General features: G+C 37.5%; 3 protein-coding genes and 1 long non-coding RNA gene across 8 annotated transcripts; 2 read left to right on the forward strand and 2 right to left on the reverse strand.

Annotated features, from left to right (window-relative positions):
* Positions 1-126: 126 nt before the first annotated feature.
* On the reverse strand, positions 127-7,422 carry LOC110372063 (DNA-directed RNA polymerase III subunit RPC5). Its single transcript, XM_064037630.1, has 8 exons — positions 7,259-7,422; positions 6,934-7,152; positions 6,636-6,795; positions 6,194-6,306; positions 5,636-5,776; positions 5,105-5,276; positions 4,496-4,692; positions 127-2,415 (listed from the first exon to the last, which is right to left on the reverse strand). Exons 1-8 carry the CDS (start codon positions 7,286-7,288, stop codon positions 1,978-1,980), a joined length of 1,470 nt encoding a protein of 489 aa, XP_063893700.1. The 5' UTR covers positions 7,289-7,422; the 3' UTR covers positions 127-1,977.
* Positions 7,423-7,709: 287 nt separating this feature from the next.
* Positions 7,710-11,457, forward strand: LOC110372025 (alpha-(1,3)-fucosyltransferase 10). Of its 4 annotated transcripts, none has more exons than XR_007511328.2 (3): positions 7,710-7,904; positions 8,105-8,178; positions 9,155-9,667. XR_007511328.2 is itself a non-coding variant. In XM_021328533.3 (3 exons), exon 3 carries the CDS (start codon positions 10,132-10,134, stop codon positions 11,455-11,457), a length of 1,326 nt encoding a protein of 441 aa, XP_021184208.3. In that variant the 5' UTR covers positions 7,723-7,904; positions 8,105-8,178; positions 9,675-10,131. The 4 variants fall into 4 exon arrangements, 3 of the variants coding, with proteins under 3 accessions (XP_021184208.3, XP_049699484.2, XP_021184206.3); XM_021328533.3 differs by lacking the exon at positions 9,155-9,667 and adding an exon at positions 9,675-11,457 and having other exon boundaries at positions 7,723-7,904; XM_049843527.2 differs by lacking the exons at positions 7,710-7,904; positions 8,105-8,178; positions 9,155-9,667 and adding exons at positions 8,798-9,102; positions 10,282-11,457.
* Positions 11,247-27,676, reverse strand: Su(r) (suppressor of rudimentary). 2 transcript variants are annotated; one of them, XM_064037635.1, is made up of 22 exons: positions 27,490-27,676; positions 25,738-25,848; positions 24,706-24,876; positions 23,955-24,116; positions 23,583-23,770; positions 23,026-23,152; positions 21,863-22,013; positions 21,424-21,593; positions 21,136-21,213; positions 20,821-20,953; positions 19,289-19,476; positions 18,467-18,673; positions 17,640-17,804; positions 17,053-17,205; positions 16,487-16,607; positions 16,131-16,214; positions 15,590-15,768; positions 14,978-15,154; positions 14,159-14,401; positions 13,796-13,860; positions 13,622-13,714; positions 11,247-11,624 (listed from the first exon to the last, which is right to left on the reverse strand). In XM_064037635.1, exons 1-22 carry the CDS (start codon positions 27,529-27,531, stop codon positions 11,534-11,536), a joined length of 3,099 nt encoding a protein of 1,032 aa, XP_063893705.1. In that variant the 5' UTR covers positions 27,532-27,676; the 3' UTR covers positions 11,247-11,533. The 2 variants fall into 2 exon arrangements, with proteins under 2 accessions (XP_063893705.1, XP_063893707.1); XM_064037637.1 differs by having other exon boundaries at positions 17,053-17,201; positions 17,636-17,804.
* Positions 11,693-12,939, forward strand: LOC135117731 (uncharacterized). Its single transcript, XR_010277092.1, has 2 exons — positions 11,693-12,563; positions 12,736-12,939. It is a non-coding gene; the product is annotated as an uncharacterized LOC135117731 (long non-coding RNA).
* Positions 27,677-27,892: the final 216 nt, after the last annotated feature.

Consider the following 27,892-nt stretch of genomic DNA (forward strand, 5'->3'; position numbering starts at 1 on the left):
AAAAACAACTGCATGGATTCTCCTGCATTTTTCACCAGAATTTGTGGTGAACCATGAAGGTTTAGTTAAAAGTAATTTATCCCTAGTGCACCTATGAATGCGTCCATAACAAAAAAACAATAGATAAATAATAAACGTTCTTTATTTCGTTTACAAAAATTAACAACTTATCGATAAAATCACAAATTGCTCATACACAATTTTACATTATGGTAGCATACAATCGCTTTATGTACAAATAATATTTATATACAGTTACTATATATTACTTTCTCCTATACTCCATTTGAGTAAGCACTTACCCAAATATAAAACAATCTTGCTATTTCAATTTAAAAACTCGGTTTTAAAATAAAATAAATAACAAAAACTTAATTAAAACAGTATTTCAGGCAGTAGTTTATCTATGTAACATGTATTTGTGGAAAAAGTCATATCAAGATGTTTATCTTTAGAAGTACATACTCAAATGGAGTAATTATAGTTAGCAGCTTATTTTTATGAAAGGACTTATAAACGGTTTTCATTCACTTTGGAGTTACAATAAACGCACTTTTTTAGGATTATCTATGGAAGATACTGTTATCTAGGGCTATATGGTGTATAGTATTTCATATTTTACCTTTAGTATAAGCTTGCCTAGCGTAGTCTCGACATATTGCTTGGCTAACACAATATATGAATACACATAATGATCTCATACATTTCGATGACATGATGTAGAAATATGGCCCATTTACGATAGTTTTTATATTACTTTACTTAGTTTCAGATCAGCTACATAATATATGCTATATTATTACTTGTTTATATTAATTGCTTCTCTTCAAATATAAATGTATAAAACGATATACCTAAATGATCATGTGATTGCTTGCTTCAGTTAAAGGCAATGTACTTATTTTCAGACTATTATTTGCTTGCATGATTTTCTTATTGTTACGGGCTATTTGACTTCTAATATTGTAGTATATAGTTCGGCAGTGTTTGTAATGGGTTAGTTACTAGCGGTTTATCAATTATGCCATATTTTATATATAAATTATAATATAACATTATATTATTATCTTAGATCCGATAAAAGCTAATTAGGCACATTTTTGCATACATTTGATATCTATTTAGGACTATGATGTGGATTCCTAATATGAACAGAACAACTACCGTCATATTGAACAAGCTAGTTGTTTATTACATATCAATAAATAACTTTGTTACTGCCATGCAGCAAAACTTACAATAAATGTAAGCGTTAATAACATAATTATTTAATAGAATACAGATATTTCGATATAAAATTTAACAATTGTAGTAATGCAAATTGTAAAAATCTATGAATTTAGGTCTAGCTGAAACTTCATAACATATTCGTAACTTTGTTACTTGATTACAATATTACAAGCCATCTAAATATATGTCAATCTAATATCTAGGAGAGAAAAAGTCCATACAATATTTTATAAGAAGTTTTCTCCTAGATATACCATTAACAACAAAACAATAATAATTTATACAGTCTACAGTTTAATCACTGATAATTGTCATAAAAATACCGCGTGAACTATGAACCAATAACACAAAACACTGGGAACTCAAGATTTACACAATTAATGCTAAATGCAATATTTCATAAGATTTGCTAGTCAACAACTACTATACAAACAAACATTATTTTAACGAGTGCAAGCAACATAATGCGTAAGATCAGTGAAATAACTTGACTTTAAATATAAAACAACAGTTTCGGGTCGTGAATTAATATTTTCCATGATAACTTAAAATGTTTGGAAGTCCATTGATGATAATATGTTAAAATCCATTTACGCACATTGATGATAATATGTTAAAATCCATTTACGCACATTGATTAGCAGCACCAAAACGTTAATAATGATGATTGACATGTCACAGTTCACTTATGTTCACTAAGCACTGGTGGGTATACTCTACAATTTGATAACCTAGCTAGGGCGAGAATCACGTGGCGTCCTGACCACTGCTTGAACTTATATTCCTAGTCCTTTTCCCGCTACCGGTAGCGGATTTATTTTTGTGTCTCTTTCGATCACTGTCTTCTTCCGTAACACTGTTGCACCGAGGTTTCGGGCTCATCATGGTGTCTGAAGACACTGAATCTCGTTGAGATTTCTTCCGCTGCCTCTTTGGCAGATTTTCTCCTATCAACATTTCGTTGAATAATCTTTGTCTAGCCTCCCAGTACAAGTTTTGTCGCTGAACAACTTCGGGGTATTTCGTTTCGAAGCCGACGTCGGGTGGTATGATGAGCTCCCAGCCAGTCTTGGGGTTGAATTTGGCGACGGATCGAATGATCTCTAACACCTCAGTGGGAGGGAGGCGAACTGCTGCAGCTACCTTCCGCCGATCAATGTACGAGTGTTGTGTGAAGAGGTACAGCTGTGATAAAAAAAACTTTATTTAGTTGCAGGCAAATTATGGATAAGAATGAAATTAAATAACAGAGCAGCACAGAGATTGGAAGTTAGCGATTCAAAATCAAAAGTCATTTATTCAAACTTGGCTGCAAAACAGCACTTTTCGAACGTCAAAAAAAAAAAAATTACAAAAGACAGCCCCCAAAACGCCCACCCTTCACCACTTCCTATGTGTTTTTGCTGGGAAGAAGAAGTGGCGCAACAAACTCCCCAGCAACACATGTCTGTCTGTTAAGTTAGAAGAACCTTAAACATTGTTTGATATGTACATTGATTGATTCACCCGTGCATCGTAGAGCACTTAAATGTCGGCCATTGCTGATTGCCGTCCCATCGGGCTATGAGAGTGAAGGAATAGTGAGTGCACCTGTGTCTGTGCTAATACTTGTGCACTATAGTACGTCCTGCGCAGTTGGCTAATCTCCTCACACGAGAACAGCTGCCGTAGCCGATAATCGACTAGGAGGACATCATTATAATTATAGAATACCGACCACATGATCTCTAGCAGCACACATAAGCCTGGCGGGCACGGGCGCGGCGCGGGTGTAGAGGTCGGCGGGAGGTGCTGACTACTCACCACATGATCTCTAGCAGCACACATAAGCCTGGCGGGCACGGGCGCGGCGCGGGTGTAGAGGTCGGCGGGAGGTGCTGACTACTCACCACATGATCTCTAGCAGCACACATAAGCCTGGCGGGCACGGGCGCGGCGCGGGTGTAGAGGTCGGCGGGAGGTGCTGACTACTCACCACATGATCTCTAGCAGCACACATAAGCCTGGCGGGCACGGGCGCGGCGCGGGTGTAGAGGTCGGCGGGAGGTGCTGACTACTCACCACATGATCTCTAGCAGCACACATAAGCCTGGCGGGCACGGGCGCGGCGCGGGTGTAGAGGTCGGCGGGAGGTGCTGACTACTCACCACATGATCTCTAGCAGCACACATAAGCCTGGCGGGCACGGGCGCGGCGCGGGTGTAGAGGTCGGCGGGAGGTGCTGACTACTCACCACATGATCTCTAGCAGCACACATAAGCCTGGCGGGCACGGGCGCGGCGCGGGTGTAGAGGTCGGCGGGAGGTGCTGACTACTCACCACATGATCTCTAGCAGCACACATAAGCCTGGCGGGCACGGGCGCGGCGCGGGTGTAGAGGTCGGCGGGAGGTGCTGACTACTCACCACATGATCTCTAGCAGCACACATAAGCCTGGCGGGCACGGGCGCGGCGCGGGTGTAGAGGTCGGCGGGAGGTGCTGACTACTCACCACATGATCTCTAGCAGCACACATAAGCCTGGCGGGCACGGGCGCGGCGCGGGTGTAGAGGTCGGCGGGAGGTGCTGACTACTCACCACATGATCTCTAGCAGCACACATAAGCCTGGCGGGCACGGGCGCGGCGCGGGTGTAGAGGTCGGCGGGAGGTGCTGACTACTCACCACATGATCTCTAGCAGCACACATAAGCCTGGCGGGCACGGGCGCGGCGCGGGTGTAGAGGTCGGCGGGAGGTGCTGACTACTCACCACATGATCTCTAGCAGCACACATAAGCCTGGCGGGCACGGGCGCGGCGCGGGTGTAGAGGTCGGCGGGAGGTGCTGACTACTCACCACATGATCTCTAGCAGCACACATAAGCCTGGCGGGCACGGGCGCGGCGCGGGTGTAGAGGTCGGCGGGAGGTGCTGACTACTCACCACATGATCTCTAGCAGCACACATAAGCCTGGCGGGCACGGGCGCGGCGCGGGTGTAGAGGTCGGCGGGAGGTGCTGACTACTCACCACATGATCTCTAGCAGCACACATAAGCCTGGCGGGCACGGGCGCGGCGCGGGTGTAGAGGTCGGCGGGAGGTGCTGACTACTCACCACATGATCTCTAGCAGCACACATAAGCCTGGCGGGCACGGGCGCGGCGCGGGTGTAGAGGTCGGCGGGAGGTGCTGACTACTCACCACATGATCTCTAGCAGCACACATAAGCCTGGCGGGCACGGGCGCGGCGCGGGTGTAGAGGTCGGCGGGAGGTGCTGACTACTCACCACATGATCTCTAGCAGCACACATAAGCCTGGCGGGCACGGGCGCGGCGCGGGTGTAGAGGTCGGGCGAGCGCGGCGCCCACAGCCCGCGCACGCAGCACGCCGCGCCGCTCAGCGCCGACAGCAGCGCCGCCTCGCTCAGCGGACCCGACTCCGTGCGGATACGCTCCGACAGGTCCTTGAATGTCATCAGTTTTGCTGGGGAAATGAAAAATTACTTTTATAAAAAAATACATAATGTATTTCAGATTCAACAATATCGCATAGCATTGTGATGACCAGTAAGTATCAATTTAATACCTATAAACAGATAAATGTTAATTTTATAAATACAACATAAATATAAACAGTTTTGGTCCCACTGGCTCTCATAATCAAGACCACATTTATACTTCATACTATCATTCATATATGTAGTTAAAAAACACAAGGTAATGTTCGCTTTTCACAAAAGTGGCGGTGGGGTAGTGGAGGCTGGCAATTTTATTTGGAGAACAAGCACGTAACATAACTTGCTGATAAATGGATTACCTATAATGGATTCTACACAGTGTTCTATGACAACAAAAGCTTTGAAAAGACCACTTAATAGACCCAGGATACAACTTACCTCTAATAAGTATTTCCTTCAACTGTTCCTGTGGTGAGGGCAGCTTGGTGGGTGCTATGTCGGCCTCATCCTCCGGCGGCGCGGGTACTAACGCTCGCACGTACTCCCGCGCCCTGACTGTTAGCGCCGACCCATCCGATGATGTAGCACTGAATAACTTTAAGCGCTCCAGCTGTCGATGTTCAGTGGGTTAGAAAATATACTGATATTATAAAGCTTATAGGTTACTTTAGTTGAAGGTGGTAATGTCGAGAATGACGGCTTGTTGACTAAATACTATAGTCGATTTGATAAACTATCAGTACACATGAGGGGTTTTACCCCTCCATATTTAAATAACATGAGGACATAATGGAGTAAATAATATCATAGCAAGTATACAGGGGTAGTAAATGAGGTAAAACAGTACAGAGGCATAGTACATAGGGTTAGTCCATAAGGGAGTATAAAGAGAGAATACATAAGGCAGTAAAATATGTTATGTAAACTATAGATAAACAAGTGATTATAATAAAAAATATAGCTACTGACCTCAGCATGATCTGTTTCTGATGATTTCCAGAGCGCGTCATACCACGGCTCATCGTTAATTCGCTGCGATATTGTTTCAAAAGATTTCTCTCGCGCCTTCTTGGATACCTCGGTTTCTTGACGCGCGAATTTCACTGTAACCTGTAAAAAAGATTATGTTTATGAGATTATTTGATGAACAATATTTATTAGTGAAGCTAAACTTGTCATGTCAACAAAATAGGCTTATTAAATAAATCTGCTTTAGGGAATATCATGCAAGAACAAAATGTTGAATCATATTTACATGAAAGATTTGAAAATGGGATTAAAGATTTGAAATAATTTTAGACTTGATAAAATTGTTATGAATTTCTGCAAGAAACTATGAGTCCATCCTTAAGAGCCTTAAAATCTCCAAATGAGTATCTACTTCATACATTTGTATGCTGAAAATCTGGATTCACAAGAAACAGTTATTTTTTATAGTATCATACCATACTCTATGGCATATAAAAGGTAAAAACTGGCCTAAGGTGAAGATGGTTTGTTTATGGCTTTATTTTTTAATTAAATTACCTGCTGTGCTTCAGGCTCTTTGTCTTCATCATCAGACTCTGCTTTACTCTTGTCATTCTTGCGCTTGTCTTGCTTATCAAAATAGGAATAGGCAGGCCTCATTTGAATTATCCCTAAAAATAGTTTAATAATCTAATTAAGTAATTATAGACTGACCATTTTCATCTAATCTGGAATTGGTTCCAGTATTTCATAGAGACTGCCTATCCAAGTTTGAACATTTACAGATGGATAGACAATCACTACAATATCTAGATGCTTGAATTGTTTCCCTAATGGGTCAGTGGGCGCTACCACAGACAGAAGCTTTTTAAAAATATGAATTTTAATAAAGATTGCAGGTTTCTGTTTTATTTACATTCAAATTAATATTTTTGTAACTGGAAAAACTCAGTAAATAACTGTTGTTTTTATTTATCCTCATTATTTAATAACTCCATACCTTGTATAGGTGTACAATGTAGCTCCTTATCCTGCAGTATGGCCACAGCATAGTGCTGCGTCTCTGTGCACGGCACACTGCTCTCATAGACAATCTTATCCATAATGCCATGTCTAAAGTACTGTGACTTGTCCTTCTCTTTAATGTGCCATGATGATTCCTGTTATAAATAAATTATTACATGTAAATAACTTCTGCAGTTATTTGCACAATTTGCTTGCACTCTTGCAGCAAGCTACAGCTGTCAATCACATCCCTGCCAAATCAGTTGAATATATTGCAAAGTTATAATTTTTACCTGTTGGCCATCTGTATTGAGAGCGATCTGTTCGCCTTTAGACGAACAGTACTTGTCACTGTACGTGTCCAAGCCAACTTCTAGCTTCACCATCTTGTTCCTAGGTTTCACAGACGCATTCACAACTTTAACGTCTTTCCAGTCCCTATTTGCAGGTCTCACTGGATATTGGTATATATACAGGTTCTGAGATAATGCCTGCGATAGGAACACAGGTATCTGTAACGAATAAATAGCCAATTAAACCACAAAAGCTACGTTTTCGCACAACAACATAACCTAATGAATTACCACGTTGTTAGTTAGTTTTAACTGATAGTTTTACCTCCTGTACTACTGGATCTTCTTCCTCCATTATTGCTATGTATATCTTGCAAACAAAGCTATAACATGACTGGAATTTATAAACGAAATTTATAAAAATCACACCGCAACGCCAATGTGACAGCACAAATCCACCATTTTTTGACAGTTTTCAATGGTAATCAACAGCGCCCCTATGCAAACACTTTGCGTGGTACAAAGCGGAACTAATCGACGTCGCCATCTTGTAGTCGACAGTGGGTTTAGTAATAATTTTAGTGTTGCGCTTTCACAACACTCATAAAAATTATTATAGAACTTGTTCTTCAAGCATTGATGTATCTTCTTTTTGTAACGATTTTAGCTAAATAAATATTCTGAGTACACGATAATAAAACGAGATCAAGTTTGTGTTCTAAAACATTTTATATTGCCATTCCGGCAAACAAATGGCATCTAGAAATTATAAAAAAAAACCTTATGACTGACGGACGTCTATCAGATAGTCGCAAATATATTTTTTGAAGATATATTTTACTATAATTATATTTTGTAAATATGTATGATTTTTAAACCAGTTGTTAGTGCCATACAACAAATGTTATATAATTATTGAAAGAAAAGGAATAATTTACAAACCTCAAAAATGTCGGACATGATAATAAATGGTAAAGACACATTGCACACATACAGTGTTTAAATGTTTATTTATTGATTGAATCTTCTTAGCAATACAACATTAGGCCCTTTGCCTTATCTCTTTTTCAGCAATTGATTTGATGTCTCTGTTGCATATTTTTATTTGAAATCGTTCAAAACCAGATATGGAAAAGTCATCTAACAGTTTGCAACGTTCTATTTGTTTTAGATTCAGTACCAGTTGATAAAAAATGGAGCGAACTAATCAGATACAATATTTTTATTATGAAACTGGTCGAATTTGTAAGTATTTACCTTTTCGCGTACTATAATTATTGTACTGCAATTTGAACATATTTTTATTACTATTTCATTCCTTGTAGGTGATTTCACTAGTAATTACCGTATTGCCGATGATAATTCCAAGGCCACAAGGGCATATGTACTGCATATCTACTGGTCCTACTCTAGTTATATCGTTGTTATTCATTATCTTGTATTTACGAAGAAAAGTTCCATTATTCATGGAAAAAATGTACTTATTTTTTCAAATTCTGTTTACATTTGGTGCTTTTATTCAATGTTTTCTACTGAATCTTGTAAGAGTTTGGCTATGGTTAATTTACGGCGTATTTTATTTTGCATTGTTAACAGCATTATCACTTGACCTATTTCTGATCGCTAATGAAAGAGGGTGTACTTTTAGTTGTGCATAATAATAATTATAAACTTATCAGTTTACGTGTACCAGGCATAATTAGTATTTTAATACAACATTCATTTAATAAAATGTGTTTTGATTCAACCTACACTACAATTAAAAAATCGAAACTTGTTGAAATTTAGTCGATACTTACCAAATGTATCACTTAGTACAGCTTTACAGTTTCGACCTTGACCTTTCAAATGAAATGACATTGGTTTATTGATAAACATAACCTATACAACAAAATTCTTAAATCCTTAAAAGATAGCAGAAAATATGTTAATGAAGTTTAACGAAACACCAGGCTTTCGGATAAAATTAAAATTACTTAAGACAAAACAGGGCTGATTCAATGGGCTGTATAGTATTCTTGGAATTGTTGCTTTGTAAATGAAATGTTTTTATTTCAACTCGCAAATAATTCGTATCCTCCAAAAGAAACACAAAATGACAAAATTAAAAGGGCTTCCTTTATTTCGATTCGAAACAAATAACAATTTACCTGCGTTTAGATGTATTAGGTAAGTTCCAAAACACATACGAGACGAATGTCATGAAAGTTGTTACTTTTAGGTTTTATCAATGCTCCTCATGATAATCCCGTTCGTTTTGACGGAGCCCAACACAATGCACTGCCTGGCCGTCGCTCCGACCCTCGTCCTGTCGGTAATGTTCATCGTGCTATATGTAGTGGACCAAGTGCATGACCTGGCCGAACAACTATACTTAATGTTTCAAATATTTTTTAATGTCCTTGCATTTATTTTCGTAATAGTAACTGGGAGCGCCACTGGAGCTCTGTACGGACTATTTTATTGTCATCTGCTCATTGCATTGTGCATAGATCTGTTCTATGTGGTCAAAGAAAGAGGTTTTGCAATGACAAGAAAAACTTGAATGTTAAAATAAATAAAATGCTTGAGAAGGCATATGAATTCGTATTATTGTATAGTTTTAAGACTATAAGATTTCATGACTACATATCATACCTTTGAAATTTTGGACCAAGAGGGAGGGAATAATTTCTCATCTAGTTTTAGATTAGTTGTTGTATAAATGAAAGTGTACAAGTGGGTCCATCTCTTACTTTTAGGTAGTGGCACTGCTCCTCAATATACTGCCTCACGTAGTGGAACCTGTGGAATCTTTGCATTGCCTGGTGGCCGCACCCACTGTCATGTGCTCCACGCTTTTAATGGTGCTGTATGTTGTGGATCAAGTACAGTTTGAGGCAGAATTGTATTACGTCATCATTGAGCTAACAATAACACTACTAGCATTCATCAACCTTTTTATTGTTGGTAGACTAGTAGGAGCCATTTATGGATTGTTTTATGCTGATTTAATAATTGCATTCTCAATGGACTTATATTACATGCGTAAAGAGAGAGGCTTGACCTTTTAATATGAATATTAAATTTGTTGTTATCTTTACTATTGTATTATTTTTAATAACAGTTCAAGTTTAGGATGGCTGATAAGGGCTTCCTGTTGCAACAGCTATCTGTGAGTTATTGATAGTTAAAACGAGCCTTCAGTGTACCACTATAATGTGCAAAAGATTAACGAAATATACATGGACTCTGGTATATTGTATATTCACTATGTTAAATTATATATTTAAAAGAATAATGCTGGTGCGGTTGCGAGTGTTAATGTGGTTCTTGCTAGTATTTTTAGTTTTATTCTTCTTACATCAGATGATTCATTCTGTGGATGAAACAAGTGTCACAAAAGCAGCTTCTCAGTATCCTGTGATACTCTGGTGGACTATGGAGTTTCCGGGCACTTCAAGCCTTAAACATTGCCCTAATAATGTGCAGTGTCATGTCTACAGCGATAAAAAGAAGGACCAACTTTATGAGGTGGGAGCATATCTGTTTTATGGAACAACTATAGATTTTAAAGCACTTCCCTTACCAAGACAGCCAAAAGACATAATTTGGGGCTTATATCATGAAGAATCACCAAGAAATGTGGAAGAATTTTTACATGAATCGGCACTAAACTTATTTAATTTTTCAACTACATTTAGTAGATATAGTAACATTCCTTTTCCCTTGCAATATTTGCATTCATTGGAAGATATAAAGACCCTAAAGTACTTCGTTAAAACATCTAAGAAAAATGAGTTACTAAAGGAGATTGCTCCTATAATGTACTTACAGAGTGATTGTGAAACATCAAGCGAAAGAGATACATATGTTAAGGAGCTGATGAAATATATCAAAATAGACTCTTACGGAACTTGCCTTAAGAATAAAGAAATGCCAGCAAAATTCCAGAATGACTACCTAAACAATTTAGATGAAGACGAATTTTTGAGGTTTGTTGCAAGGTACAAATTTATTATAGCTATAGAGAATGGTGTATGTAATGATTACATCACCGAGAAGTTTTGGCGAGCGATCAAAGTGGGCACAGTCCCCATATATTTTGGTTCACCTACGATCAAGGATTGGTTACCAAATGAAAAGTCGGCGGTACTTCTACAAGATTATCCGACTCCAAAGATCATGTATGAGCATATCAAGCTGTTGTTGAGTAACGACAGTTTATATGAAGCCCATTTAGAGCATAAGACCAGACAATTCATTAGCAATGAGAAAGTATTACTGGAGTACAATACTAGACCATACCAATCGGATGGCATCAAAATTATTGATGAATTTGAGTGCTTCATTTGTCAGAAATTACATGATAAAATGAATGGGAAAATAGAAGTGAATGTTGTAAACAAAAGTCACTATGATTGTCCCAAACCAATTTCAGCTTTAACTTTAGACGTAAATCCTGAGAACAGTTGGGTGTTTTCTTGGGAAAACGCAGGAGATAATGCTAAGAAAATATACAAAAATGTTTTTAACGGAGATTGATATTATTTTGTAGTATTTTATTTTATTACTGTTTTTTTTACGCATAATAATATATACATTTTTTGATACAGGTTTTTTATTGGCATACTCCATCTAGAGGTGAAATCGGATGTATATCGTAGCGAATCCCCCTCTTGATAACATGAGGAATAGTTTTAGGCACCATACTGCAAAGAAAAAAAATGTGTTTTAATTATTGCATAAAAATTGTTACAAATCAACATACTGATATGGGCATATAAGTAAAATAATCCATTTTCACACTCTCGAACAAAACTTTAAAAAGTACCTAACCTTAATTTTGTAAGTATAATATTTGTAACACACCCATGACTGATATTTTCTTGGGTGCATTAAAATAACTTAGATAATATTAGTAGGTTTGTTTCCTTTTACTTCTTACAAGATTAGGCACGTACCTACATACTTATAACAGGCACTGATTTCTTATTTCAAGAAATGTTAAAATTAGCATAAAATAAAGTACTAGCCGTTTTCCCGCAGTTTCACCCACGTCCCGTGGGAGCGGGATAAAATATATCCTATGTTACTCGCAGATAATATAGCTTTCTAATAATGAAAGAATATTTAAAATCGGTCCAGTAGTTTTTGAGTTTATTCATTACAACCAAACAAACACCCTCTTATTATAAAACGCGGTATCAAATAAGTATCGGCTTTTGTACTACCTTTAATCCAGCTGTAAGTACGACCTTGAAAAAACGTTATTACAAAACGCAGTTTATCGCAAGTCCTTTTACTATCTGTAGTACAAAAGATAAACCATCGAGCCCCCTAGTTTAACTGCAGTACTTAGTCGACAAACGTCAAATTCCGTCATTATTTACTTTTGAGGTTATTTGTTTTGTGATGAAAAAAACGAAAGTGGATATAAATATGTGTGATTTGGAATACTTGGATGTGTTAGAATACTATTGAGAGTTTCCGGGGACCCAACAGTGTGCGTCATCGACAAAATCTCTTCAAATTATCTGATGACAATTTTCGATATAAATATCGATTTATGTTTTTCGAAATAATAGTCAATTGAATGCATGATGATAATCCATGATGATCCTATGATGCTCAACTGGGCTCGCCATAAGGTACGTAGCCTTTACAGGGCAAGTAAGTTGCCAAAACATCCTATTAATTATATAAGAGTCGAAGTTTTCATTATGGATGTTTGTTTATGTTCCACGCATAAACTACCACATGGATTTTGATGAAACTTCGAAAATATATCAGATTATCATACAGTTTACTGTTTATTTACAGATTCAAGACTATTTTGGCGTTTTGCACGCCGTATCTTTGCCAGTAATATGCAATGTTTGTAAAAGACTGGAAGCTTGCTAAAATGTACAAAAATGCCAAGATGAGCAAGGGAACAAGATTGTGTGATGAAGAACAGTGTTCAACATGTATCAGTGCGTTTGACTGTATAAATAGACATCGGAATAAAATATAATTTTGTACTTTTATGTTGTTTCATTTTCTTTTCGTAATTTAATGCACACGATATTCTGTGTGTAAGTTATTGTGCACTTAATTTTGAAGAGGTTCTAATTAGATGCACAACGTCTTATTTAATCATTTAAATCGGGATGAAAATAATCCAAGTTATTTCTAACCTAAAAACAAAACATAACTCGGATACGCGCGCTGACGTTCCGTTATACGCGCAAACTCGATAGTTGTTTAAAAGATTATAATTGGATCATGTATATCGTTAAAAGATACTAGAAATATAAAATTACCTTTAAATAATAAAAAGTAATATTTTCAACTGCAGAGATATTTTTTTTATTATCATAGTTAATTATTTTTCATCAAAATAGACTTAACAAAATAATGTAAAAAGGAACGGCGCACAGAATTCGGAACGATTGAACGAATGATTTAAATATTTGTTGCTTATAATCTGTGGATATTATTTGAACCACACACACACATAGACAAATCGAAGTACCAAACAGTCTTCTCTTAGTCTACGTTTTGTAATAAGGATGTAAAGACTATCGTAAGTACCGTAACAAACCAAGACGTCTTCAGTCTGGTTTAAACCACTACATGCGGCAGTTTTTATAATAAGAGGGACAAAGTTTTCCTCTTTATATTATTATTATTAGTATATTAGTATAGATAGGTAAGGTTAACTTACGATATGCAGTCGATGATGGGACAAACAGACAGACATAAGGTACATCCAGTGCAGTCTTCCGTCACATGTGGTATATGAGTCTTGGGGTCAAATCTGAAAAAAAAAACAATTTGCTTGAAATCAATAAGAAAGTATAGAATTATGAAAATATGACGAATTGATCATTTAACTTACTCGATAGCCTGGTAGCCGGAATCTGCACACGCCATGTAGCATTTACCGCAGTTTATGCACATATCCTACAAATATAAATGTTTTAGCGATAGTACATACACAACAAATAAAGAAAACCGATAATTTGACGTTCCATATTATGTATTCAGTGCCCACGATAGTAATTTCTTGTCAAATTCAATATAGTTCACTGTACGGAAAAATTGGAAATCTTTTATACATTTGAGTGGAGCTATTCATCATCTGCCCAGCCTTTTCCCAACCATGCTGGGGGCGCCTTCCTTTATAGAGTATCAGTGGATTTATGCACTGAAAATAGTTTTACTAAACTAGCAAAAAATAGTACTTAGTAAGTGTACTTACATCATCAATAAGAGCGACAACTTGCTTCGTATTATCCAGATGTTTATAAGTCCCGACTCTTGGCAATGCTTCGCCCAAAACGTCTTTAATCTTAGGAATGTCCACGCTTTCTTCATGGTCACCATTGATGCCGTTAGACAGGTAAGTTTGAACCTTATTGTCGGCTAGTAAGTCGGATTTTAGTCTGGCCTCGTGGAGTAACTCTTCTCGCTTTTTGTTGTATGGTCCGAAGTGAGCTAGTACCTGGAATGAAGACAAACATGAAATCAAAAAGGCTTACAAAAAAATCCGACTTCAATAAAACCTGAAATCTTCATTAGAAGATTTTTTTGTATTAACTATACTAAGCTAAAAACCGCATCAAAATCGGTTCAGCCAAATATGAGATAATTGAGCAGGTCAAACTGAGGACTTCCTTTTTTTTTTAGTCTGTTAAAAATGGGAGGGAATCATTTATATCACAATAAGTTATCTATAGAAACATCTAATAAGTGTCTTTTAGATAGGTATTTTCAACTACGAATCAAAATCAAAATCTTTTTATTTCACATAGGCCTTTGCAGGCACCTATGAAACGTCACATTAGTTGCACGGTTCCAAAAAGTTGGTCTCATGGAGAAGAGCCGGCAAGAAACTCCATAGACACTCTTTTTAAAATAATACAGTAATACAGTCACAGTACAAACAGTCTATTACATAACAATAGTAAGCTCACAAAATTATACAATGCACGAAATTGTACGAACAATATTAGATACTCTTTTGAAGCCTAAAAACAAAAATAAGCTCTATAGCTAGTACACATAAGTTCCACTTTACCTTGCCATTTTCATCATACAAGGTTTTCACGGGTTTTCCCTTCTGATGTTTGAAGGTAGGCGGCGACTGGCCCATCCAGCCGTGTAGGCCTTTAGTACGTAAATATAGGAGAGCCTTTAGGCCTGTTATATAGTCTTCTACCACTGTGAAGTCTTGGTTTTGGACTGCGCTGCAAATCTGGAATGACAATAATTTAAAGAATATGAGCATGTAACAGAATAGTATGCGTGGCGGGGAAAACTGGAGTGTCAGGGAGTTCATTATATCGCAAAGTAACTAAGTGTAAGATAAGTTATATTATCCAATTGCGACCACCAGATAATCTGCTCAAGAAATGGGGAAAAACGATTTGAAATCCTGAAACTAAGAATTTTACCCAAGTTACAGGCTAGGCAGATGATGACTATCCATACTTAAGCATACCTATTATAGTTTGTTTGTTTTTTGTTTACTTGAAAGCTCAAATTCCTGGAACTACTGGTCCGGATTGAGCAATTAATCCAGTGTTAGCCTATTCATCGAGGAAGGCTGTGGGTAAATTTTTATCCATGGGCGGGGCAGTAGCCCCCACAGGACACGGGTAACCATATTGTTAGTACCTATCTCCCTTACCTGCACAACCGGAGCCCCGCACATGATGAACTGCAGCGCGGAGTCGGCGGAGTCGATGCCGCCGATGCCGAGTATGGGGAAGGCGGGCAGCTTGTTGGCGATGGCGGACACGGCGCGGAGCCCCATCGGCCGCGTCGCGTTGCCGGAGACACCGCCGTATGTCGTGTGCTTCTCTACACCTGCGGAGTAGAATGATGAATTATGAGAATATAGGGCTGTTATTTGTGCGATTTTTAACGAAAACGTTATTATCGGTAGAACACGGGGGAGTATATACCGAGAGTATATAGGAGTAGTACTTACATATGGAAGATAATGTAAGCAAGTTTATAGGGAGAAGTACATAAGGGAGTTTGTAGGGCAAGTAGATAAGGTAGGGAGTAACATAGTGGTAGTAGTATATAAAAGGGAATGCACGAGGGGCGTATATAAATAAGTTTAGAGGTATAAAGAGAGTACAGAAGAGGGGTACATAAAAATAGGAAGTGTAACATCACAAGTAAATTAGGATTATAGATCGACTAGAGCACATTGCACTTACCCACAGCCGGCCAAGGTGTAGCATCAGCTCTCACTGACATCAGACCCGACACTGTGTTGATGGCTGACACACCATCCGCGCCGCCTGCACAAAATAATAAATATAATTTTCTAAACAAATAGAACGTTCTGTAGATATACTTCTTCACACATTATTGGTTAACTCCATCATCCATGGCTTGTTCATTAGCTTGTGTAATGGGTGCTTATACAAGTGATAAACTAAAAAAGATGTCGTATATCTTTTAAATGGGTTTTTTAATCAGTCATGAAAATATAGGAACTTTTTTAAGAGAACTTTTTGTAATTCGCCGATTAGCCTATTCTATGTTATACTAAGTTGAAAAGTTTAGTTACCTTCATGAGCAGCAACAGCGATGCTGACAATGTCAGTGATGTTGGGCGTCAGCTTCACGAAGAACGGGATCTTAACGGCTTTGCGTACCCATTGGGAGATACCCTTCACTAGCACTGGATCCTGTCAATGAACATAAAATATAGGCACTTATTGACATAATATTTATAAATTTTGAACTCGTAACATTCAGACCTAAGGTTCACCGGCGAATATTCGGCAAAAATAAAAATGCTTTGATATCATACAATTAATAGCAATTTCATTTGTCTGCATATTACAGTAGCATTATACACAGACATTAGGATCAATCTCACATGTCCTCAAGTGCCTACATGACAAAAAAAAAATACAAAATTTCATACAATATTCAACTACCTAAGGTCAAATTCATAAGCGACCACACAACAAAATTAAAAAATACATAAAGTCATACCATTTTCAACTTTCAACACACAAACATAAGATTCAATCTTGCCTATCCACAAGCGATCACACGACAAAATTAAAAACACCTATTGTCATACAATTTTCAACTCTAACACATAGCCATAAGATTGAATCTCACCTGTCCACAAGCCAACCCCATGCCGGACTCGCCCATGCCGTGCGGACACGACAAGTTCAGCTCCAGAGCGTCCGCGCCTGAAGCTTCCGCCTTCTGCGCCAGCTCCGTCCAGTCAGACTCGTTGTACGAGCACATTATTGAGGCGATTACTACCTGGAATTTGGAAAAAATATATATTAAATGGATATAAAGGAATTTGGATACCTACGTGATTGTACAATATGAAGGGACTTTTATATGCTGAGAAAAATAGTGAATCTTTGACAGGCAGTTGCAACAGGTAGTTGGTCTATCAAACTTCTGTGTGCATCTGGATTGCAGGGTCATTTGATTTAAATAATTTTGAAACAAAATAATAAACAATAGTATAGAGTATTTAGTGGAAAGTAGAAAAAAAAGCACAATCAATTAAAGCTGTGTATGTTCTCTACATTTCTAAAACATAATAAAAGATATGATGACATATACCGCTTTTTACGATAAATATCACAGTAAGTGCCAAGTAGATCTGGATAATTTTTTCATATGTACTAATATTTTCTATTTTTAAGGAAATTGAAGTATTTATTAACTCCATATGTACATACTTTATGTGGGAAATCCCTCTTCAGCTCAGTGATGCTCTGGCACCAGTAGTCGGCACACTTCTCGGAGATGAGCTCGATGTTGAGGAAGCAGCCCTGCCCGGGGCCGTAGTTCTCGCCTGATGTTACTCCGCGGACTATGCGGGGGGACACGTTTGTTACCAAGTCCTGGGGGTGGTAGAAAATTTAGTAGAGGAAATAGATTTGAGAATTATATCTTGTTGTAATCTGAACATTTCTATCATAGAGATTTTTTTGTAGCCATGGGGCCATACTATTCTCGATGAGGGTTGTATTTTGTCTAAGAACAGAAAGATGTTTCCAGGGGCGCGGGTTAAACCGTGGGAAACAGCTAGTCTTTAATAATGATGGTCTGGAGTAGGTATAGCTTCTCTCCCCATCATGCAACCTGGGCTTCTAAACTTCTGTACGCTGCACTAACATAGATGGCAAAACTTTTGCCGCAAAAGTTACCAATTATACAATATTCAAGTAACAATGAGGCTTATTATTCAACATACATAAGGAAAATTTAAAAAGTTGGACTCAGATTCTAATAGAAAAATAGATAAAATAGAAATTAGCAACATCCACAAATATTATTAAATTATCATTTATAGGCCTTAAATACCTGTAAGTTAGTAAGTTTTATTATCTGTCCATATTTTATCAATTTGAATAGCCTCCGGAAAAGATGGCGTGACGACCTAGATGCCTATCGTCGAGACTGGTGGACTCGGTCGAAATTCGGGAAGTGTGAAGACGAGATGGGGAGGCTTATGCCCAGCAGTGGGACATTACAGGCTAATAAATAATCTGTCTATATTCACCTTATCAAGTCCAAAAGTCTTAGTAACAGCGAACCCCCATCCCTGCTGGAATGCGCGGCGGATCATGGCAGTGCTTGTAGTGGGGGGGGCGCTGGCTAACCCGAACGGGTTCTCGAACTTGATGCCGCAGACTTCCACTGACAGGTCCACGTCATCGATGGGAGTGTGGAACTTCGGTAGTTCGATTGGTGCTGTGAATGGTATGCCCTGGGAAACAGTTTGAATGATGAATATTTTAAGGCGTTATGATACAGAAAGATTTTTGTCTGGTCAAATTAAGGTTTTTTATTTATAGAACACAACGATTGCTTTTGGCCCAAGTTCACCGACAATGTTGATGTCAGTTTTCTTAAAGCCATGTATTCACTGGGAAACAATGTTTCAGATACACAGTTTCTGAAACATCATGTAGATGTTTACAGCAACAATGTTTCGGAAACTCTGCCGTCCACATCGTCCACAGAAACAAAATTAGATGTTTCAGAAACAAAATTATTTTTTTCAGAGACACCCAGATATTGTTTCTGAAACAGTGTTTATAAACAATTGTTTCTCAGTGAATACATGGCTTTAAACAACTGTTTAACTATGAATTTTAAACTTCTCTTTTCAAAGTAAACAGTTGTTTTAGAAAAAATGGTGGTTTAATTTTATCGGAAAATTTGAACTTTAAGAGGACGATTTATGTACTTTGTTGAGTACATCGCATTGCTTAAATATTTTTTGACACGCTTTATCTACTTTCGAACACTGAATAAATGATTTTGTCATATCTCCAAATAAAATATTCTACCCATAGAAAAAAAAGTTAAATAAACTTACCTGCAAATAACAGTGCATATACCAAGCAGCAGTCTTGCCATCATTGACAGACTCGACCGTGGTTTCCGCAACCCCGGCCAGGTCTCCGCCCACAAACACCTTGGGGTTGCTGGCACTCTGCATGGTTGCTTCGTCAACCTCTGGCAACCCCCAGCGGTTGAGTTTCACGCCGGCCATCGCGTCTTTCACTAGAAATTTATAAAATTTTACATAATAAGAATCAATTGCATATAAAAAGATAATATTTTGAAATATCTATCTCTCTAATTGTTCGGGTCTTTTAAGGTACTTTAGTTTGAGCTGTTTAGTTACTGTTGAACGAATAAAGACTGTCAATCGTTTATTTTTAGACGATTCTCTTAAAAAGGTCACTTGTAAATTCTAGAAATGTAAGTAGTTAACCCTCTTTCGGTAGTCAGGAAAAATGTATGTAGATAAGATATGTTTGTGTCTCTTTTAGGCATAAAACTACTGGATACATTTTATTACAGCTAGACATTATATTTTTTTGTATTTATCGGAATTTTAAAGAACCAGAGAAAAGGACTACTTTTTATCTGGTTGCGTGAAGTAATTACCTCGGAAAGCGGGTAGAAACCACTGCGGAAGCTAATAATAGGGGTTAAAGTATGAAATTGCCGATTTGTACTGAAAACCTAAATTGTATTTTTTTTTAATTTTTAACAAACTTATTTAATCAAAATAGTTGCCATTATTATCTATACATTGCGGTCATCTAATAAGAAGGTCATTTATGCCTTTACGATAGAACTCTGAGGATCTAGACTGCACAAACAGTGTGAAAGAATTTTGTTCTGCCTCCTGGGAAGAAACTTCTTGTGACGTAGATAATTGTCCAAATCACAAAAAAAATGGTCGTCCGTTAGAGCAAGGTCTGGCGAATATGGAGGAAGACGAATAGTTTCCAACTGCAGTTCCTGAAGAGTTAAAACGGTTTATTTTGCTGTATGAGGCCTCGCGTTGTCATGGAGCAATAGCGGTGAAGGTCGATTCATGAGTCGTGGCTGTTTTACTGCTAATTTTTCAACATTATTCGGTGTTCGGCTGGGTATCTGGGTAGTTTGACTAGGATCGGCGTTCACCGTCTCTCTTAATTTCTCGTTAATCACCTGTCAGGCGGTCTTTCTCATGGCTCGTTCTTCAAGTCGAAGTTTCCACCACGAAAGCGTTTAATCCAAAATCGCACGGCGCGTTCTTTAGCAGACACCTCTTCAAATGCAGCATTGATATTGCGGGCTGTTTCTGCCGTTCAATCCCGCGTCGGAACTCATATTCAAAAATTACTCAAATTTTCGCAGTATCCATCTTTCTTGTTTAAGTTGAATAACAAAAACAATTGAACATCGATAATCAAATGTTTCACATTTTTTAAAAGAAGAACATCACAGAAACCACGTGAAAAAAGTTCCATTCGAAAACCTCAAACCATGAAGACTCTATGGCAATTCAAAAACCTACTAGAATAAAACGGCAATTTCATACTTTAACCCCTAATAAAAAATGAACCTTACCATCAGCTTCATAAAGCCCAGAGCCAAACGCGGAGATAATAAAGTTAGCTTTGAGCTGCATCACTTGATCTTCATCCTCTATCCACTCTCCGTCGTCCAGTTGTTCAGTGCGACACATCTTTAATGCTGCTATCTATTAATTAAAAGCATAAAAATATAAACAAGTCACAAGACGGGATAAAGAAGATGGTAGTGGAATTCAAAATCAATGAATATGTTTTTTTTTTATTTACTTTATAATCTTTTGAGAAGCGATGACTAATTAGGGCAAAATGAAATTCGATTTTATAGTAGGTAGGTATTCAGACAACTTACCTTTCCATTCTTTACGATGACTTCTCTAGGAGACATGAACGGCACAAACTCGCATTTCTCTTCCTTTGCTAGGTCGACCTGAAAGCAAATTCCCGCTTTATAAATAAGGTTCTTATTGAACGTTATAAAAAGTAGATTATATTTCGTTGAAAGGGCATGTCTTCTTACGGCTACTAGGTTACTGCGTACTGGTTACTGCGTACTGCTGGTTACTAACAGGTTGCTGCGTAATCCGTTAGCGCAATTTTGCAAGCGCAAAGACTTGGGTAACACTTCCTAATCACTCACCTCTTCAGGCACAGCCCTAATATTAGTGACTCCCTTTCTAAACACGACGTAGACTCGTCTAGCGCCACAGCGCAGCGCAGACGTGGCGCAGTCGAACGCCGTGTCGCCCGCGCCTAACACTATCACGTTACCGTGGAGGGCTGGTAGCGCAGACTTGCAAGCGCAGAGACCTGGGAATTTGCGCAAAAATTGTTTGGGTAACTGCTATATTTTACAAAAAAAAATAGTAGCTATTACGTTATGTACGGAATTTCAAGTTTGTAATGGAAAAAAATGCGTTCCATGATATCTGTAGACACATCTTTTTTTCATACACGACAGTTACTTACATATTTACACTCGCTCAATAATAATAATAAGGCTTATTTCACGAAACCGACAATATTATTTACACGCATACATTCTTCTTATCTCTAAACTAAAAGATTCGTTAACTTACCTTTCTTACTGCCTTTAGCCACAAGAGGCAAAAAGTCCTTGCTGGTGTAGAAACCCATTTCTTGGTTCAAGCCTTTGAAGATTGGAATGCTCTTCGGTTCTGGAAGACCAATACCAAGGAACACGGCCGCATGACCATCTTCTAGCAGACCCTAGAAATAACATAAGCAAAATTTTGTAGTAATGGTTTAAGCTCTTGTAAATTACATGCTTCAAAGCTGAGAATGGTGGGAACAATTTTTTTTTGTAACTACACATAGATGAAAAGGGACGATACTTTTGTTCTTATTCCTTGACATATTTTTTATGTATCCCTTTCTATCCCAATCGAACGGATTGGACTTTTCCCTACTACACTCTCTAACTGGAATCATCGAAATAAATGCAATAAATAAATGACATAGGTATGTAAGTAGATGGCAGCCATGGCATCTACCATCCTAGGTCTAAAAAACTCTTCTTACTAAAACAGGAAACGTCAGTATGACGAGTGACATTGGAAAATGGAAGAGATTTACATATTGCGCCGACCCCAAGTAAAATTGGGAACAGGGCAGGAGAAAGAAGACTAAAACCTACATAATAGGGTATTACATGCATTTTTGAAATATATCTTAAATAAATTCTTTAGTCTTAATATATCTCTAAAAAATTAAAAATATTTTTTTTTCTCACGTTATGTACGAATATAAATTAATTGTTTTATCATAATTTCAAATTTCGCGCGTATTTCGCGAAAACGCGGCACACAACGGACGCCATGATTGTTTTTTGGTCATGACGTTATTACGTTAGTAAACAAACTACAGCTGTCAGTAATACATATTTTGATATGTATTGAAAATTTTAATAATGAGTAATTATGCTCCGTATCGTTGGTGTGTTGTTTCTGAATGTGAGAACACTAGTGTAAAAACACCAGACAAATTATGGATTCAAGTACCAGTGGATATAGATATGAGAAACACTTGGTTAAAAGTTGTTTACTACCGCAATGACGTCATTAGCATGGCGGCGACATTTCGTAGTGTTCAAAGACAGATAAAAAAACCGAAAAACTTTAAACTACATTTCCCGATTGCTTTTCCTCTAAACAATCATTGTAATACACTTTTAATTTTTTTCTCATCTAGACTAAAATACCCTATTCCGATATGTACTCACATTGACAGTAATATCCTTGGTGGACAGCTTCCTGCCGGTGACGAAGTTGACTCCAAGGTTCTTCACGAGGTCCACCTCAAACTGCACCACGTCGTACGGAAGACGGTATTGCGGGATTTCTGCTGAACTGGAAGTTTTAAAACACATTAATTAATGAGAGGATCAACAACTAAATGAATGTGTTGGTGTCAAAATTAGCCCAGAAATGGATAGCCTATTACAGACCAAATAAATGGCTGAGGGTTTGAGAAATTTTTGAAGATGTGGTGATGCGTTTGGGAAAATATTAAACTCGTAGCAAGCAGCAAAGAAAGCTGCCCAAAAATATCTGGTTGAGGACAACCAAAACCCTGTCGTGTAGCCCTTTGCCGTTTAGCGTCCTTTTTTTATCCAAAATTGAAATTCAAATGAACTTTGGCACACTGAGTGGAGTAGATACAAAAGGTTTTTGCCGACTAAAACCCCTTTATGTCTGGAGTTTTCAGGATCCAAGATTACTAATGCCCTTGAATTGTGTTAATAACTTAGTCATAATGCCCATAATACTTTATACACACCTCAATCCACCTAAGTACTTCTCCTTCTCATACACAGTGATGTCCTTATACCCCAGCCTGGCTAGGAAGCAAGCACAACTGATGCTGGCCGGCCCGCCTCCGATTAAAGCGATCTTCTGGTCACCACCCTTTGGGAGTGGCTTCGTGTTGGGGTCCAGGGTTTGGGGGATACCCATCTTCATGAATACCTGGAAATTTTAGAGTAGATTATTTTGGAGTAGAAAAGCCTTCTGCAAGCTCTTCTGTCTTTCATAAGGGATAACAGAACCTCTTAATCATCATTATCATTGGTTACTGGTATACTTTTTTGTAAGAGGTCGCAAAATATGGTGAATGTACTTCCAATAAAAACAAATCATTCTTAATACTCACATCAACAGCAAAATGTTGTAATCCACCGATATTGATAGCGCCTTCCTCGCTAGCGTGCAAATTACACCCTCCCACACAGAGGTCGCTAGTGGGACACACCATACCGCAAGTAAGCCCGAGGGGATTGTCCGACAGAATCGCTTTCGCAGCTCCATAATAGTTCTAGAAATAAGTGAAACCTAAATCAGTTCCAAATGGTAGTTATTCAGTTCCAAACTAAATAAAATTACGCGCTAAAGCAGAATAGGGGTAAATATGCTGCGGTCATCGTATGTAGGTAGTACCCTACATTATTTATAAGTTTGGAGATACTGATCAAATTGGCGTTTTTTACTGTAATGCCATTAATGACTATGCATCATCCTCATCCTCCGAGCCTTTTTCCCAAATATGTTGGGGTCGGCTTCCAGTCTAACCGGAATCGGCTGAGTGCTTTACAAGAAGCGACTGCGTATCTGACCTTTAATGACTATGAATCATATTTAATTCACAGTTCTATCTTCAAGACAGATATAGATATACCTACATATATCATAATTAATCGTTGTTTTCGATAGTTGCTATTTAGATAATCGATTCCATACTAGGTAACCATCCCACCCAATTACACTTTAACAGACCATGAAATTCTTGTACAGATTACAAGATCAATGACACGATAAACATTCTTGACGATAAACGATAACGATTAAATAAAGTTAAAATATCGATAATTAAATAAGTTAAAATAAATAAATAATGAAATACAAACCTTAGTAGCAATACTGCTGATAAAGCTCTTGACATCGATCTGAGTGGGGCAGGACTTCTGACAAGGTGCGTCTGCGCACTTGAGGCAGCGAGCCGCCTCTTTTAACGCGCCACGTTCCGAGAGTGTCGTGTGCTTGATGTCATCGAAGTTCTTTGTTAGAGTTGGACAGGCCTGGAAGAAGTTTTGTTTATATAGTAAACTTTTTGTGCCTTAAAAATACCTAATTATTTTTTACCCACAACATAAAAGTCAGTTTTCTTAGAACAACGGCTTAGCTACTATGAATTTTGACATTCAATTTTCAAAGTAAATAGTTGTTTAAAAAAACGGGCGTTTATGTTTTCAGAAGTTTCAGTTTATGTTTTTGCCACACCCGGATGAATATTACCACATCATTTGTTCATCGGTTCAGTGGTTTACCGTAAGTGTAACAAAACAAACTCACTTTATTAGCGTTTATATCATTACTTGTACATATATGAATGATGTTTTTAATATCATCTAAAAATATAGATGGTATTAAAAATGCATCCATCAAATATCGATGATAGGTAATACCTTTATCTACATACTTAAACGTTTACATTCACGTGTTGCACTTTTATTAGGTCCGAGATAACAAATAGTAAATATATCTACAGGTGAAGTGCGATATCATTCTAAAGTGCCCGATTCGAACTGCATAAATCTCAAATCCATCAGACTATCATCATCATAATCAGCCCCTTTGTGCCATTGAAGAATGGCACTTAAAAGACTACACGAGGAAGACTCTTAAAAAGAGAAAATAATCTTGTACTTGCTCAAGGTAAACATACGATTTTAGATTTCAGCAGGCCGGAGAATCGACATAATGACAGATTGAAGAAAGATTTCTATCGTCCTTAGCATGACGATGTTTGACACCGAGAAATCTTTCTTTTCTTCGATCGACATGAGACTTCAACGTTCGCATTATTTTCTTACATAGAAAGAAGTAGAACTACCTACCTATATAGAAATGGGAGTTAGAAATATGCTGCCAATACTCACGGTACATTTCCTATCTTCGTTCCTCTTCCAATGCTGCTTGTTCCTCTTGGTTTGAGCTGACGGGACCAAGTTAGTAAACGGCTTTACCGTCGGATTGAGCCTTAATAGGTTCTGTCAAAAAAACAAAGGATTATTTCAATTATTTATAAATAGATATGATTATTTATTTAATTGTTAACCATCTACATTTATTTACTTTTATTTAGGCGATAATATTCGTTAGGTAGAGACAACAGCACATCAAGCTACCTCAACCTGTAAAATTTCTTCAATACATTTTCAACCTTATCACAATACTGGAAGGTTAATGTTCGATTGGTAAAATTTGTCAAACTGTACATGGAATAAATAATCTGTCCAAGGTCTCCGGTCTTCTATCCTGAGAATGTAGCGACAAAAAAATTGCTCCCGATAACATGGGAGTTATTTATCGCAGACCTATAACGTCGGATTTAGAAAAAAAAAACAAGGAAAAAAACTTAGTTTATCTGGACTCGTACCTACGTGGTCAAACAAAAGGAATTGTTTTAAGTTTTAACACATCATGTTGACAGTACGTAATCATTGTAAATACTGTGAACGTTAACCTTGATTCATAAACGCGTAGATTACATAAAGAATATTTCACACGTATGTAATAGAAGATAACCCTTGACAGTTAGTTCTACTGTGATGTAAAATCATCGTTTTATCTGTTATTCGTTATGATTTTAACAATTTATCTGACACACCCCTTATCTATTGTTTTTAAATTGAGAGAACTTTAGATTCACATGTGTAACATGCGAGGGAGTTAATCAGATAGATACCTAATTTCAGTGCGTCATTTTAACATTGGTATAATTTCAGCATTTTTTTTTAATGAAAACTATTACCGTACACAGTATTAAAGTAAATATGCTTTAATTAAAGTTTGTTTTCTGTATCTCTTTTACTTTTTAACTGACTTCCAAAATGGAGGAAATTCTCAATTCGATTGTACCTACTTATTTTTCCTCTAACAAATATACCTAGACACCACTACAGTACGGGATTAAGTCTCAAATACAAAATAAACGTACCGTTTGAATAGATGAAACATAGGAAACGCTAGTAATTAAAATACCTACAGTTAACTCGTACTCATCAAGTAATTATGTACTTAAATAGCCCGATATACCAATGTAGCTAATACGGTACCAATGCCATTTAAGAACGTTATGGTCTAATAATGCTGTAGATAGGGGGTCCGTCCCATAAGAGGCCATTGATTAAAGAGCCTTTCTATAAGCAATTAATTAAGTATCTGCCTATAATAAGTCAAAGTAAATAGAGATCCTTTGTTTGTTGTTCCTTCTAAGTAAAAAGCTATTGACCTCGTCAAACTAAGCGAATAGAACGGAGCAAAAATGTGTTGTTTATTTTATATTCAAAATTGAAACCAGTCATACAAGTCCAAGTGTTAATTACTATGTACCCAATGATGTTATCATGCGGAATTAAGAACTCAAGTCTTTGTCCTGTTTGTTAATTTTATGTTAATTTATTTGTAGGATAGTAGATTTATCAGCGTACGTGCTTAAAATGTTACCTTGACTATTAAAGTAGGTAATTCCCCCCCGCAATATTTTGATAACAATAAGATAGGCACTAAGATATTAAATAATCTGAGAAAACCAGTTCACGGTACGCCAAACTGTGTCTTAACACAAACGTGTTATATTATCTAAAACCAAAACATTCTACGTAAACACAAAAATAGCTGAAACTAACCTCAATATCCGGCAACTCCTTGCTCAGAAGAACTTTCGACATTTTTCAAAAATGAACTTTATTTCTTTGGTAATAAAGTGAAGATTTTATTTTCACGTTTTTGTTGTATTTTTCTTTTTAAATTGGACAGACGCAGAGGACTGCTCACTGGCAGCGCTACTCAAGCGACTGATTAGAGAACGTCTCGTGAATCGGTACTATCACTCGTGACCAATATAATATGAACCCTGTTATTCGTTTCAAAACACATTTAGGTTTTGTTTCTCTGTTAGCACAGGGAGTGGGGAAGGTCAGCTTAAAATGGTTTTAGAGTTTAAAATAAAACAATACGCAATAGTATAATGATCAATTATTATGTAGTTCGATGATGCATTTGTTTAAATGTTGGTCACACATTGTGTCA

Source organism: Helicoverpa armigera, chromosome 2, assembly GCF_030705265.1.
Source record: "Helicoverpa armigera isolate CAAS_96S chromosome 2, ASM3070526v1, whole genome shotgun sequence".
In the NCBI taxonomy this organism is placed as follows: Eukaryota; Metazoa; Arthropoda; class Insecta; order Lepidoptera; family Noctuidae; genus Helicoverpa; species Helicoverpa armigera.